Source organism: Tachyglossus aculeatus, chromosome 11 (assembly GCF_015852505.1).
Source record: "Tachyglossus aculeatus isolate mTacAcu1 chromosome 11, mTacAcu1.pri, whole genome shotgun sequence".
Lineage (NCBI taxonomy): Eukaryota > Metazoa > Chordata > Mammalia > Monotremata > Tachyglossidae > Tachyglossus > Tachyglossus aculeatus.
In genome coordinates, this window is record NC_052076.1 from 27,671,100 (window position 1) to 27,693,022 (window position 21,923).

Consider the following 21,923-nt stretch of genomic DNA (forward strand, 5'->3'; position numbering starts at 1 on the left):
TAGAATAGATATGTACAAGTAAAATAGAGTAATGAATCTGTACAAACATATATCCATATATACAGGTGCTGTGGGGAAGGGAAGGAGGTAAGATGGGGGGGATGGGGAGGGGGACGAGGGGGAGAGGAGGGAAGGGGCTCAGTCTGGGAAGGCCTGCTACGATTGAATGAATGAATGAATGAAGGGACGATGAATACGATCTGTCATCATCATCATCATCAATCGTATTTATTGAGCGCTTACTATGTGCAGAGCACTGTACTAAGCGCTTGGGAAGTACAAATTGGCAACACATAGAGACAGTCCCTACCCAACAGTGGGCTCCCAGTCTAAAAGGGGGAGACAGAGAACAAGACCAAATATACTAACAAAATAAAAGAAATAGAATAGATATGTACAAGTAAAATAGAGTAATGAATCTGTACAAACATATATCCATATGTACAGGTGCTGTGGGGAAGGGAAGGAGGTAAGATGGGGGGGATGGGGGGGGGGGCCGCGGGGGAGAGGAGGGAAGGGGCTCAGTCTGGGAAGGCCTGCTACGATTGAATGAATGAATGAATGAAGGGACGACGAATACGATCTGTCATCATCATCATCATCAATCGTATTTATTGAGCGCTTACTATGTGCAGAGCACTGTACTAGGCGCTTGGGAAGTACAAACTGGCAACACATAGAGACAGTCCCTACCCAACAGTGGGCTCCCAGTCTAAAAGGGGGAGACAGAGAACAAGACCAAACATACTAACAAAATAAATAAATAAATCAATAGAGTAATAAATATGTACAAACACATATCCATATATACAGGTGCTGTGGGGAAGGGAAGGAGGTAAGATGGGGGGGGGGGGACGGAGAGGGGTGGGGGTCCCCCGGGGGTGGGTCCCGGGGGTGGGGGGTCCCCCGGGGGGCGGGTCCTGCGGGCCCGGGATTGGCTGCGGCCCTTGTGACGTGCGGACACTGCGGTGGCTCTGGTGCAGCGGCCGCTGCAGCCCCGGCCCATGCTCCGGGCTCCCGGACACCGGGCTCCCCCGGCCTCCCCGGGCTCCGGACACCTGGAGGAGGGGACGCAGCCGGGCGGGGCCCGGGGGTCGCCCAGGCCGGGGCTCACCCCCCCCCCCCTCAGACCCCCGGCTCCTCCACCGTCCCCAAGCCCCCCAGAGCCTTCGCACCCGAGCCGCATGTGAGTGGGGGGGACTGGGGGGCGGCTGGGGGGGGCTCCAGGGACGGACAGTTGCGTAGGGACTGGCTCTATGTGTTGCCAACTTGTACTTCCCAAGCGCTTGCTGCACACAGTAAGCGCTCAATCAATACGATTGATTGATTGATTGATGGATGAGCCCACTATTGGGTAGGGACTGTCTCTCTATGTTGCCAATTTGTACTACCCAAGCGCTTAGTACAGTGCTCTGCACACAGTAAGCGCTCAATCAATACAATTGATGATGATGATGATGATGTGTTGCCAACTTGTACTTCCCAAGCGCTTAGTACAGTGCTCTACACACAGTAAGCGCTCAATCAATACGACTGATGATGATGATGATGATGATGTGTTGCCAACTTGTACTTCCCAAGCGCTTAGTACAGTGCTCTGCACACGGTAAGCGCTCAATCAATACGATTGATGATGCTGATGTGTTGCCAACTTGTACTTCCCAAGCGCTTAGTACAGTGCTCTGCACACGGTAAGCGCTCAATCAATACGATTGATGATGATGATGATGATGTGTTGCCAACTTGTACTTCCCAAGCGCTTAGTACAGTGCTCTGCACACAGTAAGCGCTCAATCAATACGATTGATGATGATGATGATGATGATGGGTTGCCAACTTGGACTTCCCAAGTGCTTAGTACAGTGCTCTGCACACAGTAGGCGCTCAATCAATACAATTGATGATGATGATGATGATGATGTGCTGCTAACTTGTACTTCCCAAGCGCTTAGTACAGTGCTCTGCACACAGTAAGCACTCAATCAATACGACTGATGATGATGATGATGATGATGTGTTGCCAACTTGTACTTCCCAAGCGCTTAGTACAGTGCTCTACACACAGTAAGCGCTCAATAAATACGATTGATGATGATGATGATGATGTGTTGCCAACTTGTACTTCCCAAGCGCTTAGTACAGTGCCCTGCACACAGTAAGCGCTCAATCAATACGATTGATGATGATGATGATGTGTTGCCAACTTGTACTTCCCAAGCTCTTAGTACAGTGCTCTGCACACAGTAGGCGCTCAATCAATACGATTGATGATGATGATGATGATGTGTTGCCAACTTGTACTTCCCAAGCGCTTAGTACAGTGCTCTACACACAGTAAGCGCTCAATCAATACGACTGATGATGATGATGATGATGATGTGTTGCCAACTTGTACTTCCCAAGCGCTTAGTACAGTGCTCTGCACACGGTAAGCGCTCAATCAATACGATTGATGATGCTGATGTGTTGCCAACTTGTACTTCCCAAGCGCTTAGTACAGTGCTCTGCACACGGTAAGCGCTCAATCAATACGATTGATGATGATGATGATGATGTGTTGCCAACTTGTACTTCCCAAGCGCTTAGTACAGTGCTCTACACACAGTAAGCGCTCAATCAATACGACTGATGATGATGATGATGATGATGTGTTGCCAACTTGTACTTCCCAAGCGCTTAGTAGAGTGCTCTGCACACGGTAAGCGCTCAATCAATACGATTGATGATGCTGATGTGTTGCCAACTTGTACTTCCCAAGCGCTTAGTACAGTGCTCTGCACACGGTAAGCGCTCAATCAATACGATTGATGATGATGATGATGATGTGTTGCCAACTTGTACTTCCCAAGCGCTTAGTACAGTGCTCTGCACACAGTAAGCGCTCAATCAATACGATTGATGATGATGATGATGATGATGTGTTGCCAACTTGGACTTCCCAAGTGCTTAGTACAGTGCTCTGCACACAATAGGCGCTCAATCAATACAATTGATGATGATGATGATGATGATGTGCTGCTAACTTGTACTTCCCAAGCGCTTAGTACAGTGCTCTGCACACAGTAAGCGCTCAATCAATACGACTGATGATGATGATGATGATGATGTGTTGCCAACTTGTACTTCCCAAGCGCTTAGTACAGTGCTCTACACATAGTAAGCGCTCAATAAATACGATTGATGATGATGATGATGATGTGTTGCCAACTTGTACTTCCCAAGCGCTTAGTACAGTGCTCTGCACACAGTAAGCGCTCAATCAATACGATTGATGATGATGATGATGATGATGTGTTGCCAACTTGGACTTCCCAAGTGCTTAGTACAGTGCTCTGCACACAGTAGGCGCTCAATCAATAATTGATGATGATGATGATGATGATGTGCTGCTAACTTGTACTTCCCAAGCGCTTAGTACAGTGCTCTGCACACAGTAAGCGCTCAATCAATACGACTGATGATGATGATGATGATGATGTGTTGCCAACTTGTACTTCCCAAGCGCTTAGTACAGTGCTCTACACATAGTAAGCGCTCAATAAATACGATTGATGATGATGATGATGATGTGTTGCCAACTTGTACTTCCCAAGCGCTTAGTACAGTGCCCTGCACACAGTAAGCGCTCAATCAATACGATTGATGATGATGATGATGATGATGTGTTGCCAACTTGTACTTCCCAAGCTCTTAGTACAGTGCTCTGCACACAGTAGGCGCTCAATCAATACGATTGATGATGATGATGATGATGTGTTGCCAACTTGTACTTCCCAAGCGCTTAGTACAGTGCTCTGCACACAGTAAGCGCTCAATCAATACGATTGATGATGATGATGCATTGCCAACTTGTACTTCCCAAGCGCTTAGTACAGTGCTCTGCACACAGTAAGCGCTCAATCAGTACGATTGATGATGATGATTGATTGATTGACAGCACCCTAAGAGGTCAGCACGGGGCTGAGGACCGGCGTCCGGTCCTTCCGACGCCCCCTCCCCTCCCCGACCCCCGGCCCACTTTGTAAATCAGGGGTCGGTGCCCGTCATCATCATCATGATGGTATTGGTGAAGCGCTTACTCTGTGCCGAGCACTGTTCGGAGCGCTGGGGGAGATGCAAGGTCATCAGGTTGGCCCACGCGGGGCTCGCGGTCTTCATCCCCATTTGACAGATGAGGTAGTTGAGGCCCCGAGGTAATAATAATGCTGGTATTTGTGAAGCGCTTACTATGTGCCAAACACTGTTCTAAGCGCTGGGGGAGATGCAAGGTCATCAGGTTGGCCCACGTGGGGCTCGCGGTCTTCATCCCCATTTGACAGACGAGGTAGTTGAGGCCCCGAGGTAAGAGTAATGATGGTATTTGTGAAGCGCTTACTGTGTACCAAGCACTGTTCTAAGCGCTGGGGAAGATAGAAGCAAATCAGGTTGGCCCACGTGGGGCTCACGGTCTTCATCCCCATTTGACAGACGAGGTAGTTGAGGCCCCGAGGTAATAATAATGGTGGTATTTGTGAAGCGCTTACTATGTGCAAAGCACTGTTCTAGGCACTGGGGAAGATAGAAGCAAATCAGAGTGGCCAACGTGGGACTCACAGTCTTCATCCCCATTTGACAGATGAGGTAGTTGAGACCCCGAGGTAATAATAATGATGGTATTTGTGAAGCTCTTACTATGTGCCAGACACTGTACTAAGCACTGGGGAGGAGACAAGCAAATCCAGTTGGACGCAGTCCCTGTCCTGCATAGGGCTCACAGTCTTAATCCCCATTTTCCAGATGAGGGAACTGAGGCCCAGAGAAGCGAAACGACTTGCCCAAGGCCACACAGCAGACCAGGGATGGGGTCGGGATTAGAACCCATGACCTTCTGACTCCCAGGCCCACTCTCTGTCCACTCTGTCAGTGGCTTGCCCAAGGTCACGCAGCAGACAAGTGGCGGGGTCGGAATTAGAACCCGGAATTAAGAGAAGCGGCGTGGCGCAGTGGAAAGAGCTCGGGCTTTGGAGTCAGAGGTCATGGGTTCAAATCCCGGCTCCACCAATTGTCAGCTGTGTGACTTTGGGGATGTCACTTCACTTCTCTGGGCCTCAGTTACCACATCTGTAAAATGGGGATTAAGACTGCAAGCCCCCCCACGGGACAACCTGATGACCTTGTAACTTCCCCCCCTTCTAGACTGTGAGCCCACTGTTGAGTATATGTTGCCAGCTTGTACTTCCCAAGTGCCTAGTACAGTGCTCAGCACACAGTAAGCGCTCAATAAATACGAATGATTGATTCCCCAGTGCTTAGTACAGTGCTTTGCGCATAGTAAGCGCTTAACAAATGCCACTATTATTATTATTATTATTATTATTAACCCATATCCTCCGACTCCCAAGGCGGGGCTCTTGCCACTAGGCCAAGCTGCTTGATGTCCTTCTGGGCTGGGCCCGCTCCAGAAACTCTCCAGTTCAGCCGCAGCTAAAAATACTCCCCGTTCCGCCCGCCTCGACCTCCCTGATCCCACTGCAGACGTCCTGGCCTGACCCGGCCCGGCCCGGCCCGGCCCGGCCCGGCCCTGTCCACCCGGGCCCGGCCTGCTGCTGCCAGGGACGGGGAGAGGGGAGAGGGGGCACACAGAGGGGATACTGGTAGTTCCCACATCATCATCATCATCACCATCAGTCGTATTTATTGAGCGCTTACTATGTGCAAAGCACTGTACTAAGCGCTTGGGAAGTACAAGTTGGCACCACATAGAGACAGTCCCTACCCAACAGTGGGCTCACAGTCTAAAAGGGGGAGACAGAGAACAAAACCAAACATATTAACAAAATAAAATCAATAGAATAGATATGTATAAGTAAATAAATGAATAAATAGAGTAATAAATATGTACAAACATATATACATATATACAGGTGCTGTGGGGAAGGGAAGGAGGTAAGAAGGGTCCTCACCTTGCACAAAGTGGGTGGCGGGTGGGCTCTGGCTCTTCCGGACCTTCAGGAGAAGCAGCGTGGCATAGTGCACAGGCTTGAGAGCCAGAAAGTCATGGGTTCCTAATCCCGACCCCGCCACTTTTTTTTTAATGACATTTATTAAGCGCTTACTATGTTCAAAGTTCTAAGCGCTGGGCAGGTTACAAGGTGATCAGGTTGTCGGCTCACAGTCTTAAATCCCCATTTTCCAGATGGGGTCACTGAGGCACAGAGAATCAATCAATCAATCAATCGTATTTATTGAGCGCTTACTGTGTGCAGAGCACTGTACTAAGTGCTTGGGAAGTACAAGTTGGCAACATATAGAGACAGTCCCTACCCAACAGTGGGCTCACAGTCTAGAAGGGGGAGACAGAGGACAAAACCAAACATACTAACAAAATGAAATAAATAGAATAGATATGTACAAGTAAAATAAATAAATAAATAGAGTAATAAATATGTACAAACATATATGCATATATACAGGTGCTGGGGGGAAGGGAAGGAGGTAAGATGGGGGGACGGAGAGGGGGACGAGGGGGAGAGGAAGGAAGGGGCTCAGTCTGGGAAGGCCTCCTGCTGACTTGCCTTAAATCACACAGCTGACACGTGGCAGAGCCGGGATTTGAACCTGTGACCTCTGCCTCCAAAGCCCTTTGGCTCAATGGAAAGAGCCCGGGCTTTGGAGGCAGAGGTCATGGGTTCGAATGCCGACTCCCCCACGTGTCTGCCGTGTGACCTTGGGCAAGTCACTTAACTTCTCTGAGCCTCAGTGACCTCATCTGGAAAATGGGGATTAAGACTGTGAGCCCCACGTGGGACAATTTAATCACCTTGTTTCCCCCCCCAGCGCTTAGAACAGTGCTCTGCACATAGTAAGCGCTTAACAAATGCCATTATTATTATTATTATTATTATTATTTCCACTGAGCCACTCTGTTTCACCTGTCTGCTGGGTGATCTTGGGCAAGTCGCTTCACTTCTCTGGGCCTCAGTTACCCCTTCTGGAAAATGGAGATTGGGACAGGGACTATGTCCAACTCGATTGGCTTGTGTCCAACCCAGCTCTTAGTGCAGTGCCTGGTACATAGTAAGCGCTTAACAAATACCGTCATTACTATTATTAGGAGACCATCCCCCCCGACCTCCTGCCACCTGGCTCGGCTCCAGCATCCTCCTGGATCCCGAGGTCCCGAGGCAGCAGCTGGGAATTTCCCACAAGACCCTGGGGAGCGGGCCAGGAGGGACATCATTCATTCAATCATATTTATTGAGCACTTACTGTGTGCAGAGCACTGTACTAAGCACTTGGAAAGTACAATTTGGCAACAAATAGAGACAATCCCTACCCAACAATGGGCTCGCGATCTAGACGCTGTACTAAGCGCTGGGGTGGATACAAGCAAATCGGGTTGGACACAGGGGGTTGGGCGTGGAGGGGCTAGACTATAGAGAGGGCTGGGCTGCAGCAGACCTGGATTCTGGCCCCAACGCTGCTCCTGATGTGCTGGGTGACCTAGAGTCACTCACCTGACCTATCTGGGCCTCACTGTCATCATTCATCCAGTGTCCTGGGGCTCACTTCTAGACTATGAGCCCGCTGTTGGGTAGGGACTGTCTCTATGTGTTGCCGACTTGTATTTCCCAAGCGCTTAGTACAGTGCTCTGCACACAGTAAGCGCTCAATAAATACGATTGATTGAGAATCAAAGAGGCGGGGGTGGGAAGAAATTTGAACTCCTGGGGAAAGAGGAGGGGGGAAAGGTAGGTAGCAGCAGAGAGGCAAGAAGCCGGAGTCGGGGGAAGGAAGGTATTTCCTTCCTTCATTCATTTAGTCGTATTTATTGAGCGCTTACTGTGTGCGGAGCACTGTACTAAGTGCTTGGAAAGTACGATTTGGCAACAGATGGAGACAATCCCTGCCCAACAACGGGCTCACAGTCTAGAAGGGAGAAAAAGGATTTCCTGGCAGAGAGAATCCGCCCCACGCCTAGGCGCTTAGCACAGTGTTCTGCACACAGTAAGCGCACAATAAATATGATTGAATGAATGAATGACAGATCCGGACTTAAATCTGGGGTTGATTCCGGCCAACAACCGACCGGCTCTACCCCATCCCGTGGCCGAGACCCCCAGGGATCTGCTGGATCTCGGATTGGAATTGGGAAGGTGGAGATTTGGGGGGCGAAGGGTACCTCCCGGCTCTCCCTCCCCAGGGGGAAACACTGGCACAGAGGAATTAGAACTCAGAGCCCCGTCTGCCTCCAGGTGAGGAGCCTAGTTCAGAGGGTCAGCCTGGGGGACGGGGAGGGTAAACCGAGGGAGTGGTTACCAAGCGTGTCCTATTTGCCTGTCTAGACACCTAACTGTTTTGTTTTGTTGTCTGTCTCCCCCTTCTAGACTGTGAGCCCGTTGTTGGGTAGGGACTGTCTCCATACGTTGCGGAGTTGGACTTCCCAAGCGCTTAGTACAGTGCTCTTCACACAGTAAGCGCTCAATAAATACGATTGAATGAATGAATGAAAGTGTCCCACCTACTCAGGAAAGGGGCTGAGGGTCCTGCCCAGCCTCTTGGGTTGGGGGAGGGGGAAAGGGGGTCACAGAGGCCCCCAGGAAGTGTCACTAGGACCCGACTTCTTCAAGGACTCCTGTTGCCTTGTGGCCAGCCAGAATAATAATAATAATAATAATAATAATAATAATAATAATAATAATAATATTTGTTAAGTGCTTACTATGTGCCAAGCACTGTTCTAAGCACTGGGGTGGATACAAGCCACCTGATGTCCCTTCGGCCTCACCCGGCCACCCGCAGAGAATCCCCCCCACCCCCAAGTGACATCCCGAGAGGGCAGGGACTGTCTCTCTTTATTGCTGTATTGCACTTTCCCAAGCGCTTAGTCCAGTGATCTGCACACAGTAAGCGCTCAATAAGTAGGATTCATTCATTCAGTCGTATTTATTGAGCGCTTACTGTGTGCAGAGCACTGGACTTAGCGCTTGGGAAGTACAAGTCGGCGACATATAGAGACGGCCCCTACCCAACAACGGGCTCACAGTCTAGAAGGGGGAGACAGACAACAAAAAAACATGTAGACAGGTGTCAAAATCGTCAGAACAAATAGAATTAAAGCTATATGCACATCATTAACAAAATAAATACATATGTACAAGTAAAATAGAGTAATAAATCTGTACAAATACATCAATCAATCAATCAATCGTATTTATTGAGCGCTTACTGTGTGCAGAGCACTGGACTATGCGCTTGGGAAGTACAAGTCGGCGACATATAGAGACGGCCCCTACCCAACAACGGGCTCACAGTCTAGAAGGGGGAGACAAAAGACAAAACAAAACATGTAGACAGGTGTCAAAATCGTCAGAACAAATAGAATTAAAGCTATATGCACATCATTAACAAAATATATAGTAAATATGTACAAGTAAAATAGAGTAATAAATCTATACAAATATATATACAGGTGCTGTGGGGAGGGGAAGGAGGTAGGGCGGGGGGGATGGGGGAGGAGAGGAAAAAGGGGGCTCAGTGTGGGAAGGCCTCCTGGAGGAGGTGAGCTCTCAGTAGGGCTTTGAAGGGGGGAAGAGAGCTAGCTTGGCGGATGGGCAGAGGGAGGGCATTCGAGAACGAGGTACAGTGAGGATGGAATGAATTGAATGATTGAAGGAATGAGACCCTTCCTGCAGCGCTTCTCTGTGCGGGCGGATGGCCCCTGTCCAGAGCCTGGGGGCTGCGGGAGGAGGATTCGAACTCAGGACTCCCCCCTCCCGCCCGGCCTCTCACCCCAGTAGGCCTGGCGCTTCAGCTGGGCCGGAGCGACTTGGCGAGGGCGGTGGGGCAGGGAGCCTGGATTCCGGAGGTTGGGAATTTCACTCATTCATTCAATCGTATTTATTGAGCGCTTACTGTGTGCAGAGCACTGTACTAAGCGCTTGGGAAGTACAAGTTGGCAACATATGGAGACGGTCCCTACCCAACAGTGGGCTCTGGGCTCTGGGTTCTGGCGGCCTCTGGGCCTCGGTTTCCCCGCCTGGACCAGAAAGGCGCTGGGAGAGCCTCCTCCTTGAAGCCTTCCGGATTAGACCGATGTGGGGGCTCGGGTTTGCTTTTTCAACGGGACAGTTCCTCCCCTGACCTTTCTCCCTGATTCGCCCTGGCCTCCTGGATCTTCCAGGTCTTTCCTGGCCCTTCCCGGTCTTTCCCGGCCCTTCCCGGTCTTTCCCGGCCCTTCCCGGCCCTTCAGCAAGGCTTAGTGGCAAGAACAAGGCCTTGGAAGCCAGAGGACAGGACTCCTAATCCCAACTCCGCCACTTATCTGCTGGGTGGCCTTGGGCGAGCCACTTCACTTCTCTGCGCCTCAGTTCCCCCATCTGGAAAATGGGGATTAAGAGTGTGAGCCCCACGTGGGACAACCTGATGACCTTGTATCTACCCCAGCGCTTAGAACAGTGCTTGGCACATATTAAGCACTTAACAAATAATAATAATAATGTTGGTCTTTGTTAAGCGCTTATTATGTGCAAAGCACTGTTCTAAGCGCTGGGGGGAACACAAGGAGATGAGGTTGTCCCACGTGGGGCTCACAGTCTTAATCCCCATTTTACAGATGAGGGAACTGAGGCACAGAGAAGTGAAGTGACCTGCCCAAGGTCACACAGCAGACATGTGGGGGAGGCGGGATTCGAACCCATGACCTCTGACTCCCAAGCCTGCGCTCTTTCCACTGAGCCACGCTGCTTCTCTAATAATAACAATTATAATAATAATAAGACTGTGAACCCCACGTGGGACAACCTGATTACCTTGTATCTCCCCCAGCGCTTAGAACTGTGCTTGGCACATAGTAAGAGCTTAGCAAATATAATAATAATAAATAAGACTGAGCCCCACGTGGGACAACCTGATTACCTTGTATCTCCCCCAGCGCTTAGAACTGTGCTTGGCACATAGTAAGAGCTTAGCAAATACAATAATAATAATAATAATAAATAAGACTGAGCCCCACGTGGGACAACCTGCTTACCTTGTATCTTCCCCAGTGCTTAGAACTGTGCTTGGCACATAGTAAGAGCTTAGCAAATATAAGAATAATAATAATAATAAATAAGACTGAGCCCCACGTGGGACAACCTGATTACCTTGTATCTCCCCCAGCACTTAGAACTGTGCTTGGCACATAGTAAGAGCTTAGCAAATATAATAATAATAATAATAAATAAGACTGAGCCCCACGTGGGACAACCTGATTACCTTGTATCTCCCCCAGTACTTAGAACTGTGCTTGGCACATAGTAAGTGCTTGGCAAATATAATAATAATAAATAATAATATAATAATGTAATATAATAATAATAATGATAATAATAAATATATATAAATATAATAATAATAAATAAGACTAAGCCCCACGTGGGACAACCTGATTACCTTGTATCTCCCCCAGCGCTTAGAACTGTGCTTGGCCCATAGTAAGTGCTTGGCAAATATAATAATAATAAATAATAATATAATAATAATATAATAAATATATATAAATATAATAATAATAAATAAGACTAAGCCCCACGTGGGACAACCTGATTACCTTGTATCTCCCCCAGCGCTTAGAACTCTGCTTGGCACATAGTAAGCGCTTAACAAATACCATCATTATTATTATTATCCCTTCCCTTCCCTGTCCGGGAAAGGCTCTCCCGGCGCTGACCCAGGCGTCGCCAGGAGAGCCAGGAACGTGTCGGCTCCGGTCCTGGTGCCCCCCAGGGCGACCCCCCAAGTCATTCAGCAGTCAATCAATCAATCAATCAATCGTATTTATTGAGTGCTTACTGTGTGCAGAGCACTGTACTAAGCGCTTGGGAAGTACAAGTTGGCAACATATAGAGACAGTCCCTACCCAACAGTGGGCTCACAGTCTAAAAGGGGGAGAAGCTGAGAAGCAGCGTGGCTCAGTGGAAAGAGCACGGGCTTTGGAGTCAGAGGTCATGGGTTCGAATCCCGGATCCGCCACTTGTCAGCTGTGGGACCTTGGGCAAGCCACTTAGCTTCTCTGTGCCTCAGTTACCTCATCTGAAAAATGGGATTAAGACTGTGAGCCCCACGTGGGACAACCTGATCACCATGTATCCCCCAGCGCTTAGAACAGTGCCTTGCACATAGTAAGCGCTTAATAAATGCCATTATTATTATTATAAAAGGGGAGACAGAGAACAAAACCAAACATACGAAAGCCCCCCTTTCCCTCTGTTCCTCCTCCCCTCCCCATCGACCGACTTGCTCCCTCTGCTCTACCCCCGCTCCCCACCCCACAGCACTTGTGTAAATATCTGTACATATAATTCCATTTATTAATGATGTGTATGTATTTCTAATTCTACTTATTTATATTGATGCTATTGATGCCTCTCTACTTGTTTTGTTGTCTGTCTCCCCCCTTCTAGACTGTGAGCCCGTAGTTGGGTAGGGATTGTCTGTCTCTGTTGCCGAATTGTACTTTCCAAACGCTTAGCACAGTGCTCTGCACATAGTAGGCATTCAGTAAATACGATTGAATGAATGAATGAATGAATGAATGAATGAATGAATGAATGAATAACCCACCCTCCCCCAACCTCCCTCTCCCCCTCCTCCCTTTGCTTCCTGAACTGTAGAGAAGCAGCGTGGCTCAGTGGAAAGAGCATGGGCTTTGGAGTCAGAGGTCATGGGTTCAAATCCCGGCTTTGCCAATTGTCAGCTGTGTGATTTTGGGCAAGTCACAACTTCTCTGTGCCTCAGTTACCTCAGTCCCCTGGGACAACCTGATCACCTTGTAACCTCCCCAGCGCTTAGAACAGTGCTTTACACATAGTAAGCGCTTAATAAACACCATCATTATTATGACTTCCCAAGTGCTTAATACAGTGCTCTGCACACAGGAAGCGCTCAGTACATAAGATTGAATGATTGAGAAGCAGCGTGGCTCAGTGGAAAGAGCCCGGGCTTTGGAGTCAGAGGTCATGGGTTCAAATCCCGGCTCCACCACTTGTCAGCTGTGTGACTTTGGGCAAGCCACTTCACTTCTCTGGGCTTCAGTTGCCTCATCTGTAAAATGGGGATCAAGACTGTGAGCCCCCCCTTGGAACAACCTGATCACCTTGTAACCTCCCTTAGAACAGTGCTTTGCAATCAATCAATCAATCAATCGTATTTATTGAGCACTTACTGTGTACACGGTACTGTACTAAGCGCTTGGGAAGTACAAGTTGGCAACATATAGAGACAGTCCCTACCGAACAGTGGGCTCACAGTCTAGAAGGGGGAGAGAGAATGAAACCAAACTTATTAACAAAATAAAATAAATAGCACATAGTAAGTGCTTAATAAATGCTATCAAAAAAACCCTGAATGAATAATAATGATGACATTTGTTAAGCGCTTACTATGTGCCAAGCACTGCTGTAAGCGCTGGGGGGGGTGTTACAAGGTAATTGGGTTGTCCCACGTGGGGCTCCCAGTCTTCATCCCCATTTTCCAGATGAGGGAACTGAGGCCCGGAGAAGTGAAGTGACACAAAGTCACCCAGCAGACAATTGGCAGAGGGGGGATTAGAGAAGCAGCGTGGCTCAGTGGAAAGGGGCCGGGCTTTGGAGTCAGAGGTCATGGGTTCAAATCCCGCCTCCGCCAATTGTCAGCTGGGTGACTTTGGGCAAGTCGCTTGACTTCTCTGGGCCTCAGTTACCTCATCTGTAAAATGGGGATTGAGACTGGGAGCCCCCCGTGGGACAACCTGATCACCTTGTAACCGCCCCAGCGCTTAGAACAGTGCTTTGCACATAGTAAGCGCTTAATAAATGCCATAAAAAATAATTCATGACCTCTGACTCCCAAACCCGGGCTGTTTCCACTGAGCTACTCTGCTCCTCTGCTTCCGTCCCCGCTCCCCGGGCCCCCTGCTGCCCTGTTCCTTTTCTTGTCCTGCACACAGTAAGCGCTCAATAAATTACGATTCATTGATTGATTGATTAATTGATTGACTGATTGATTGATTGATTGTCCTTCCCTTCTCACCTCTGGGGCCGTCGGAGCCCAGCGGGCGGCGCCGGCACCTTCCCGGCCGCCACCAGCAGAGGGCAGTCGCCGCCAAGGCTTCCCCTGCTCCCGGACTCACTCATTCATTCACTCACTCTTCATTCATTCATTCATTCATTCATTCATTCATTCATTCATTCGTTCGTTCGTTCGTTCGCTCGCTCGTTCATTCGTTCGTTCATCATTCATTCAATCGTATTTCATTCATTCATTCGTTCGTTCAATCACATTTCCTTCATCATTCACTCAATCGTATTTCATTCATTCACTCGTTCAATCACATTTCATTCGGCGTGGCTCAGTGGAAAGAGCCCGGGCTTTGGAGTCAGAGGTCATGGGTTCAAATCCCGGCTCCGCCACTTGTCAGCTGTGTGACTTTGGGCAAGTCACTTCACTTCTCTGGGCCTCAGTTCCCTCATCTGTAAAATGGGAATTAAGACTGTGAGCCCCCCGTGGGACAACCTGATCACCTTGTAAACTTCCCAGCGCTTAGAACAGTGCTTTGCACATAGTAAGGGATTAATAAATGTTATCATTATTATCATTATTATTCATCATTCACCTCCTCCAGGAGTCCTTCCCAGACTGACCCCCTTCTTTCCTCTCCCCCTTGTCCCCCTCTCCATCCCCCATCTTACCTCCATCCCTTCCCCACAGCACCTGTATATCTGTATATATGTTTGTACATATTTATTACTCTATTTATTTTACTCGTACATATCTATTCTATTTATTTTATTTTGTTAGTATGTTTGCTTTTGTTCTCTGTCTCCCCCTTCTAGACTGTGAGCCCACTGTTGGGTAGGGACTGTCTCTATATGTTGCCAACTTGTCATCATCATCATCAATCGTATTTATTGAGCGCTTACTGTGTGCAGAGCACTGTACTAAGCGCTTGGGAAGTACAACTTGTACTTCCCAAGCGCTTAGTACAGTGCTCTGCACACAGTAAGCGCTCAATAAGTACAAGTGATTGATTGATTGATTCATTCATTCAATCGTATTTCCTTCATTCATTCATTCAATCTTATTTCATTCACTCATCTTTCAATCGTAACTTCTAGACTGTGAGCCCACTGTTGGGTAGGGACCGTCTCTATATGTTGCCAACTTGTACTTCCCAAGCGCTTAGTACAGTGCTCTGCACACAGTAAGCACTCAATAAATAGGGACCGTCTCTATATGTTGCCAACTTGTACTTCCCAAGCGCTTAGTACAGTGCTCTGCACACAGTAAGTTCTCAATAAATAGGGACCGTCTCTATATGTTGCCAACTTGTACTTCCCAAGCGCTTAGTACAGTGCTCTGCACACAGTAAGTGCTCAATAAATAGGGACTGTCTCTATATGTTGCCAACTTGTACTTCCCAAGCGCTTAGTACAGTGCTCTGCACACAGTAAGCGCTCAATAAATAGGGACCGTCTCTATATGTTGCCAACTTGTACTTCCCAAGCGCTCACTACAGTGCTCTGCACATAGTAAGCGCTCAATAAATACGATTGATTGATTGATTGATAGAAGGGGGAGACAGACAACAAAACAAAACATATAAACCAAATAAAATAAATAGAATAAATATGTACAAGTAAAATAAATAAATAAATAGAGTAATAAATATGTACAAACATATATACATATATACAGGTGCTGGGAGGGGAAGGAGGTAAGGCGGGGGGATGGGGAGCGGGATTCATTCGTTCAATCGTATTTTTCTTTCATTCATTCATTCGGTCATTCGTTCGTTCAATCCTATTTCATTCATTCATTCATCCATTCAATCGCATTTCATTCATTCATCCGCTCATTCATTCATTCATTTACTCGTTCGTTCAATCCTATTTCATTCATTCATTCAATCCTATTTCATTCGTTCGTTCAATCCTATTTCATTCATTCATTCGTTCGTTCAATCCTATTTCATTCATGCATTCACGCATCAATTCATTCATTCGTATTTCATGAATCGTATTTCATTCATTCATTCAATCCTATTTCATTCATTCGTTCGTTCAATCTTATTTCATTCATTCATTCATTCATTTGTTCGTTCAATCCTATTTCATTCATTCGTTTGTTCGTTCAATCTTATTTCACAGTCTAGAAGAGGGAGATAGACATCAAAACAAGTAATAATTATGGTATTTGTTAAGCGCTTACTATGTTCCAAGCACTGTTCTAAGAGCTGGGGTAGACACAAGGTAATCAGGTTGTCCCATGTGGGGCTCTCAGTCTTAATTCCCATTTTACAGATGAGGTAACTGAGGCACAGAAAAGCTAAGAGACTTGCCCAAAGTCACCCGGCTGACAAGTGGTGGAGCCGGGATTAGAACCCATGTCCTCTGACTCCCAAACCTGAGCTCTTTCTACTGAGCCATGCTGCTTCTCATGGATGGGGAGAGAAGATGGGGAAAGATAGGGAAGGGAAGGAGGATGGGGATGGGAGGAGGACGGGGATGGGAGAAGGATGGGGATGGGAGAAGGATCAGAATGGGAGGATGGGGAAAGGGAAGGAAGGACCAGGATGGGAGGAGAAAAGGGAAGGGAGGGAGGGAGGAAGTATGGGGAGAGAGGACGGGGAAGGAAAGATAGGGAAGGGAGGGAGGATGAGGATGGGAGAAGGATGGGAGAAGGGAAGGAAGGATGAGGATGGGTGGAGGGAAAGAGGATAGGGAGGAGAGGAGGGAAGAGGGAGGATGAGGATGGGAGGGGGACGATGATGGGAGGAGGAAGGATGGGGAGGAGGATGGGAGAAGGGAACAGAAGGAGGACAGGGATGGGAAGAGGAAGGATGGGGGCAGGAGGATGGGAATGGAGGATGAGGACGGGAGAAGGAAAGGGAGAGAGGATGGGGATGGGAGGAGGACGGGGGAAGGGAAGGAAGAACAGGGATGGGAGGATGGGAGAAGGGATGATGGGTAGAGGAGGAGGGAAGGGTGGGATGATAGGGAAGAGAGGGGAGAATGGGGATGGGAGGAGGGAAGGGAGGATGCGGAGAGGAGAATGTGGAGAGGAGGAGGGCAGGGATGGGAGGATGGGGAAGCAGGGAGGGAAGGAGGATGGAGATGGGAGGATAGGAGGAGGAGGGCAATGATGGAAGGAGGGAAGGGAGGGGAGGAAGCAGATGGGAGAAGGATGGGAGAAGAGAAGAAAGAACGGGGGGAGGGAAGGGAGGATGGGTAGAAGAAGAGGGAAGGGAAGAAGGACAGGGAGGAGAGGATGGGGAAGGATGGAGGGAGGGAGATGGGAGGATGGGGATGGGAGGAGGGAAGGGAGGGAGGGCAAACAGGCATCATTGGTATCAATATAAATAAATAGAATTAGAGATATATACACATCATTAATACAATAGAATTATAAGTACGTTCAATCGTATGTATTGAGCGCTTTGCAGAGCACTGTACTAACTGCTTGGGAGAGCACAGTGCAACAGTTAACAGTCACATGCCCTGCCCACAACGAGCGCAGGGAATCCTGGGCCCCAGCTTCCAGCTCACTCGGATTTGGGCCATTTCTACCAGGTTTGACATCACCCACCGACCTGCCAGGGGAGCAACAAAACCGAGACCCCCTCCCCCGCAGGGGTTCCCCTCCCCTCCTCCCTCCTCTCCCCATCCGCAGCTCTGTCGTCAGTCAATCAAGGGTATTTATTGAGCATTCACTGTGTGCAGAGCAGTGCAGTCGGTGATTACAAGAGTACAGTTAATAGAATCGGTAGACACCACTCTGGCCCCCAAGGAGCTAGCAACCAGAGGCCCCGAGAGAAGGCTGGAACCTAATAATAATATTGATAATAATAATAGTGTTTGTTAAGCATTATGTGCCAGGCACTGTACAAAGCGCTGGGGAAGGGGAAGTGGGGGTTCACCCTGTGACTTTGTGCCATCTGCAGGAACACCATCCAGCCAGGATCCAGGGAGCAGGAGTGCAGGTGATACGCTAACCATGAATGGGTGCTGCCCAGCCGTCAGCCTGCGCTGTGTCTCCAGGGTGAGCAGCCTCTCTAGCTCGGCCGCCCCCCGTCCCCTCCCCACAGAACCACCATCCTCGCTCTCACCCGTCCCAGCCTGGGAAATTTCCCGTTGGACTTTGGTTCTGGTGTCAGGGGAGAGCCCCAGAAGCCCCCGGTGCTGCCCTGATCCCGCCAGACCCGGGTTCTAATCCCACAGGAGTGTGGCCTTGGGGAATTCATACACCTTCTCTAGGATTCCATTTCCCCCTCTGTTAAATGGAGCAAATAACCTCTGCCTGCCCCTCTCTGCCTGGAAAGGACTTGGGGTTCGTGTTCAGGGAACACCTAATAATAAGAGTAATTATAGAATTTGTTATGCTCTTACTATGTGCCAAGCACTGTACTAAGCACCGGGTAAATACAAGGGAGTCAGGTCTGATACAGTCCCTGTCCCTCATGGGCTTCAGAGTCGATATAGGATGAAGAATACGTATTGAATTCCTATTTACAGACGGGGAATGGAGTCACAAGGAAGTGAAGTGACTTGCCCAAGGTCACACAGCAGGCAAGAGGCAGAGCCCGGTTTAGAACTCGGGTCCGCTGACTCCCAGGCCTGTGCTCTTTCCACTAGGCCGCATTGCTTCCCCAGTGAGAGATGCCAGTGAAGCCAGGGGCAGAATCGAGCTGTGCACCAAGGAGTGGGAAAAGTGACCTGGTCCCAGGCTTTGTGGGATGTTCAGTTTCAGAGTCATCTGGGTCATATGGGGATAAAAAGAATAATAATAATAATGATGATGATGACAATAATAACCAGGGTATTTCTTAAGCGCTTACTATGTTTCAAGCGCCGTGCAAAGTGCTGGGGTAAATACTCTCAGAGTCACAGTTCCTGTCCCACATGGGGGGTGGGGGGCCGGGGCTCCCAATTTAAGGGTCACCTGGTCAACCCAGACGATTGTCACAATGATATCCCAGTGGAGATAGCCGTGGATTGGCCATCTCCTCATCTCCTCCTTCTGCATCCCTCCCGTGGGTCTCCCCCTGTGAGGACTGTCCCTCTCTCCCAAACACATTCCCTCCCCATGTCTCCCCTCCGTGGGCCACTCTCTCCCTCTCCATCCCCCTGTGGATCTCCCCCTCTGAAGACCATCCCTCTCTCCCACACTCCCTCCCCTGGTCTCGCCTCCTTGGATCACTCCCTCCTTCTCCATCCCCCAGTGAGTCCCCCCCAAGGAAGGCCATCCCTTTATCCTACACCCCCTCCCCATGTTTCCTCTCTATGGACCACCCTCTCCCTCTCCATCCCCCAGTGGGTCTCCCCCACGGAGGGCCATCCCTCTCTCCCACACCCACTTCCCTGGTCTCCCCTCCGTGGACAACATTCTCATTCATTCATTCATTCATTCAATCATATTTATTGAGCTCTTACTGTGTGCAGAGCACTGCACTAAGTGCTTGAAAAGTACAATTCGGCAACAGATAGAGACAGTCCCTACCCAACGACGTGCTCACAGTCTAGAAGGGGGAGACAGACAACAAAACAAAACATGGAGACAGGTGTCAATACCATCAAAATAGATGCATAGAATTATAGATTCCTCTCCATCCCCCCCCGTGGATCTCCCCTGTGAGGGCCATCCCTCTCTCCCAAACCCCCTCCCTGGTCTCCCCTCCGTGGACCACCCCCTCCCTCTCCATCCCCCGTGTGGATCTCCCTGACCAAGGAGATCCAAGGCCACCCTTCCTTCCCCGTGGGTGGGCCCTCCTCCCCTCCCGCGTGGATCACCTCCCGGCGGCGATGACCCCGTCTCCTCCTGTCCTTCCCCCCTCACCCCCCACCCCGGCCCTCCCCAGGACAGCACGATGTCCGCGCCCAAGGGCCCCCGCTTCCTCCTGACCTTTGACTTCGACGAGACCATCGTCAACGAGAACAGCGACGACTCGATCGTGCGGGCGGCGCCGGGCCAGCGGCTCCCGGACAGCCTGCGGGCCACCTACCGCGACGGCTTCTACAACGAGTACATGCAGCGGGTCTTCTCCTACCTGGGCGAGCAGGGCGTGGCGCCGTCGGACCTGTGCGCCATCTACGAGGCCATCCCCCTGTCCCCGGGCATGCCCGACCTCTTCCAGTTCCTGGAGTGTCACCGCGAGGCCTTCGAGGTCATCCTCATCTCGGACGCCAACACGTTTGGCGTCGAGTGCTCCCTGAGGGCGGCCGGGCACCTCGACCTCTTCCGCCGGGTCTTCAGCAACCCGGCGGGCCCGGACGGGCACGGGGGGCTGGTCCTGCGCCCCTTCCACCAGCACGGCTGCGCCCGCTGTCCAGCCAATATGTGCAAGCACAAGGTTCTGGGTGACTACCTAAGGGAGCGGGCCCAGGCCGGCGTGCAGTTCGAGAGGCTCTTCTACGTGGGCGACGGCGCCAACGACTTCTGCCCGTCGGAGCTGCTGGCGGGCCCGGATGTGGCCTTCCCCCGGCGTGGCTACCCCATGCACCGGCTGATCCAGGAGACCGAGAAGCAGCGGCCGGGCTCCTTCCGCGCCGCCGTGGTGCCATGGGAGTCGGCCGTCGAGGTGCGGCTGCATCTTCAGGGAGCGCTGCGCGCGTGCTGAGCAGGGGACCCGGCCACAAGTGACCGAGCGAGGGATCGAGGCCCTCTCCGGCCTGTACGACCCCCACCACCCCCAGGGACTGGGTGACCCATCTGACCTTCACGGCCTCCAAGGGTCAGGCTGGCCCTCTCCGGCCTGTCCGGCCCCCATGACCCCCGGGGACCGGGCGGACTGTCTGACCCCCTCGACCCCTGGGGACAGGATGATCTTCCCTGGCCAGTCCGACCCCCGGGGACAGGATGACCCTCACCAGCCCGTCCTACCTCCACGACTCCTGGGGTCAGGCTGCCCCTCCCCGGGCCATCTGACCCCCAGTGAATCCGAGGCCGGCTCGGCCACCTTTTCTATGCAGTTTTAGCCCAGGGGTCGATCCGGGGAGGGGGCACCAATCCGGGGTGTGGGGCGGGGACGGCGGGGGCATCACCAGCGCTTCCAACACCTCCCCTGCCCCCGTTGAGGTCGCCACTCTCAGCCCTGTTGGCCAAGGCCCGGCCTGGTTGGGATTACCTGCTTTTTGCCCCATGTGGGGGATCAGGGGAGGGGGCTCTGGGGAGACGGTACCCCCCCACCTTGGGAAGGGAACGGACTGGGGTCATGTCCCCCACCCCCTGACACCTCCCTCCACCCGCCTAACTGCCTAGCCTGGCCACAACCCCCGCCCCACCTCACCGAGGGGTTCGTGGTGACCCCGACTCTGGTGATATCAGGTACTGCCCGGCACCCACCTGGACCTCCCCCCCCAGGGGAATTGCAGCCGAAAATCTCCCCTCTTCTGCCCCCCTCAAATTCTGGGGGGCGGGGGCGGGCGAGATTCAACAAGGTCTTCCCCACCCTCCCTCGCCTGCAGAGGCCTGCAGTGAGAGACCAGCAACATAACCAAAGCGGCCCCCGCCCCCCAACCTCGACCCCTGTCCCCCACCCCATCTGACTGTGGAAGCGAAGCCATGCTCTCCTCGGCCCCGCAGTAAAGGAGTCGGTCTGAGACCCCCGTCTGGCTGCAGTTTGCTTTGTCTAGGGCTAAGGGGCCGGGACCGCCGGGGCGACTGCACATTCACTGTGTGCAGGGCGCTGTGCCCAGAGCTGGGGAAAGTGGCAGGGATGGAGAGTGTCTTCCTGCGCACTTACATACCCCTGCCAGGCCTGGGGCACTGGTAGTAATAAGAATAATTATGGTATTTGCTAAACACTTACAATGTGCCAGTCACTGTAGTAAGCTCTGGGATGAATACAAGCAAAGCGGGTTGGACACAGTCCCTGTCCCACATGGGGCTCACAGTCTCAATCCCCATTTTCCAGATGAGGGGACTGA

At 50.7% G+C, this 21,923-nt stretch overlaps 1 protein-coding gene across 1 annotated transcript; it reads left to right on the forward strand.

Moving 5' to 3' along the window:
- Positions 1-1,033: 1,033 nt before the first annotated feature.
- Positions 1,034-21,588, forward strand: PHOSPHO1 (phosphoethanolamine/phosphocholine phosphatase 1). The gene is made up of 3 exons (XM_038754161.1): positions 1,034-1,186; positions 17,942-18,039; positions 19,856-21,588. Exons 2-3 carry the CDS (start codon positions 17,995-17,997, stop codon positions 20,612-20,614), a joined length of 804 nt encoding a protein of 267 aa, XP_038610089.1. The 5' UTR covers positions 1,034-1,186; positions 17,942-17,994; the 3' UTR covers positions 20,615-21,588.
- Positions 21,589-21,923: the final 335 nt, after the last annotated feature.

What these genes read in the sequence shown, in the direction of transcription:
- PHOSPHO1 (XM_038754161.1), top strand. Translation starts at nt 17,995, where the DNA reads ATGAATGGGTGCTGCCCAGCCGTCAGCCTGCGCTGTGTCTCCAGG. An exon ending in GCCTGCGCTGTGTCTCCAGG is followed by an intron (nt 18,040 to 19,855) that starts GTGAGCAGCCTC and finishes GGCCCTCCCCAG; the next exon opens with GACAGCACGATGTCCGCGCC.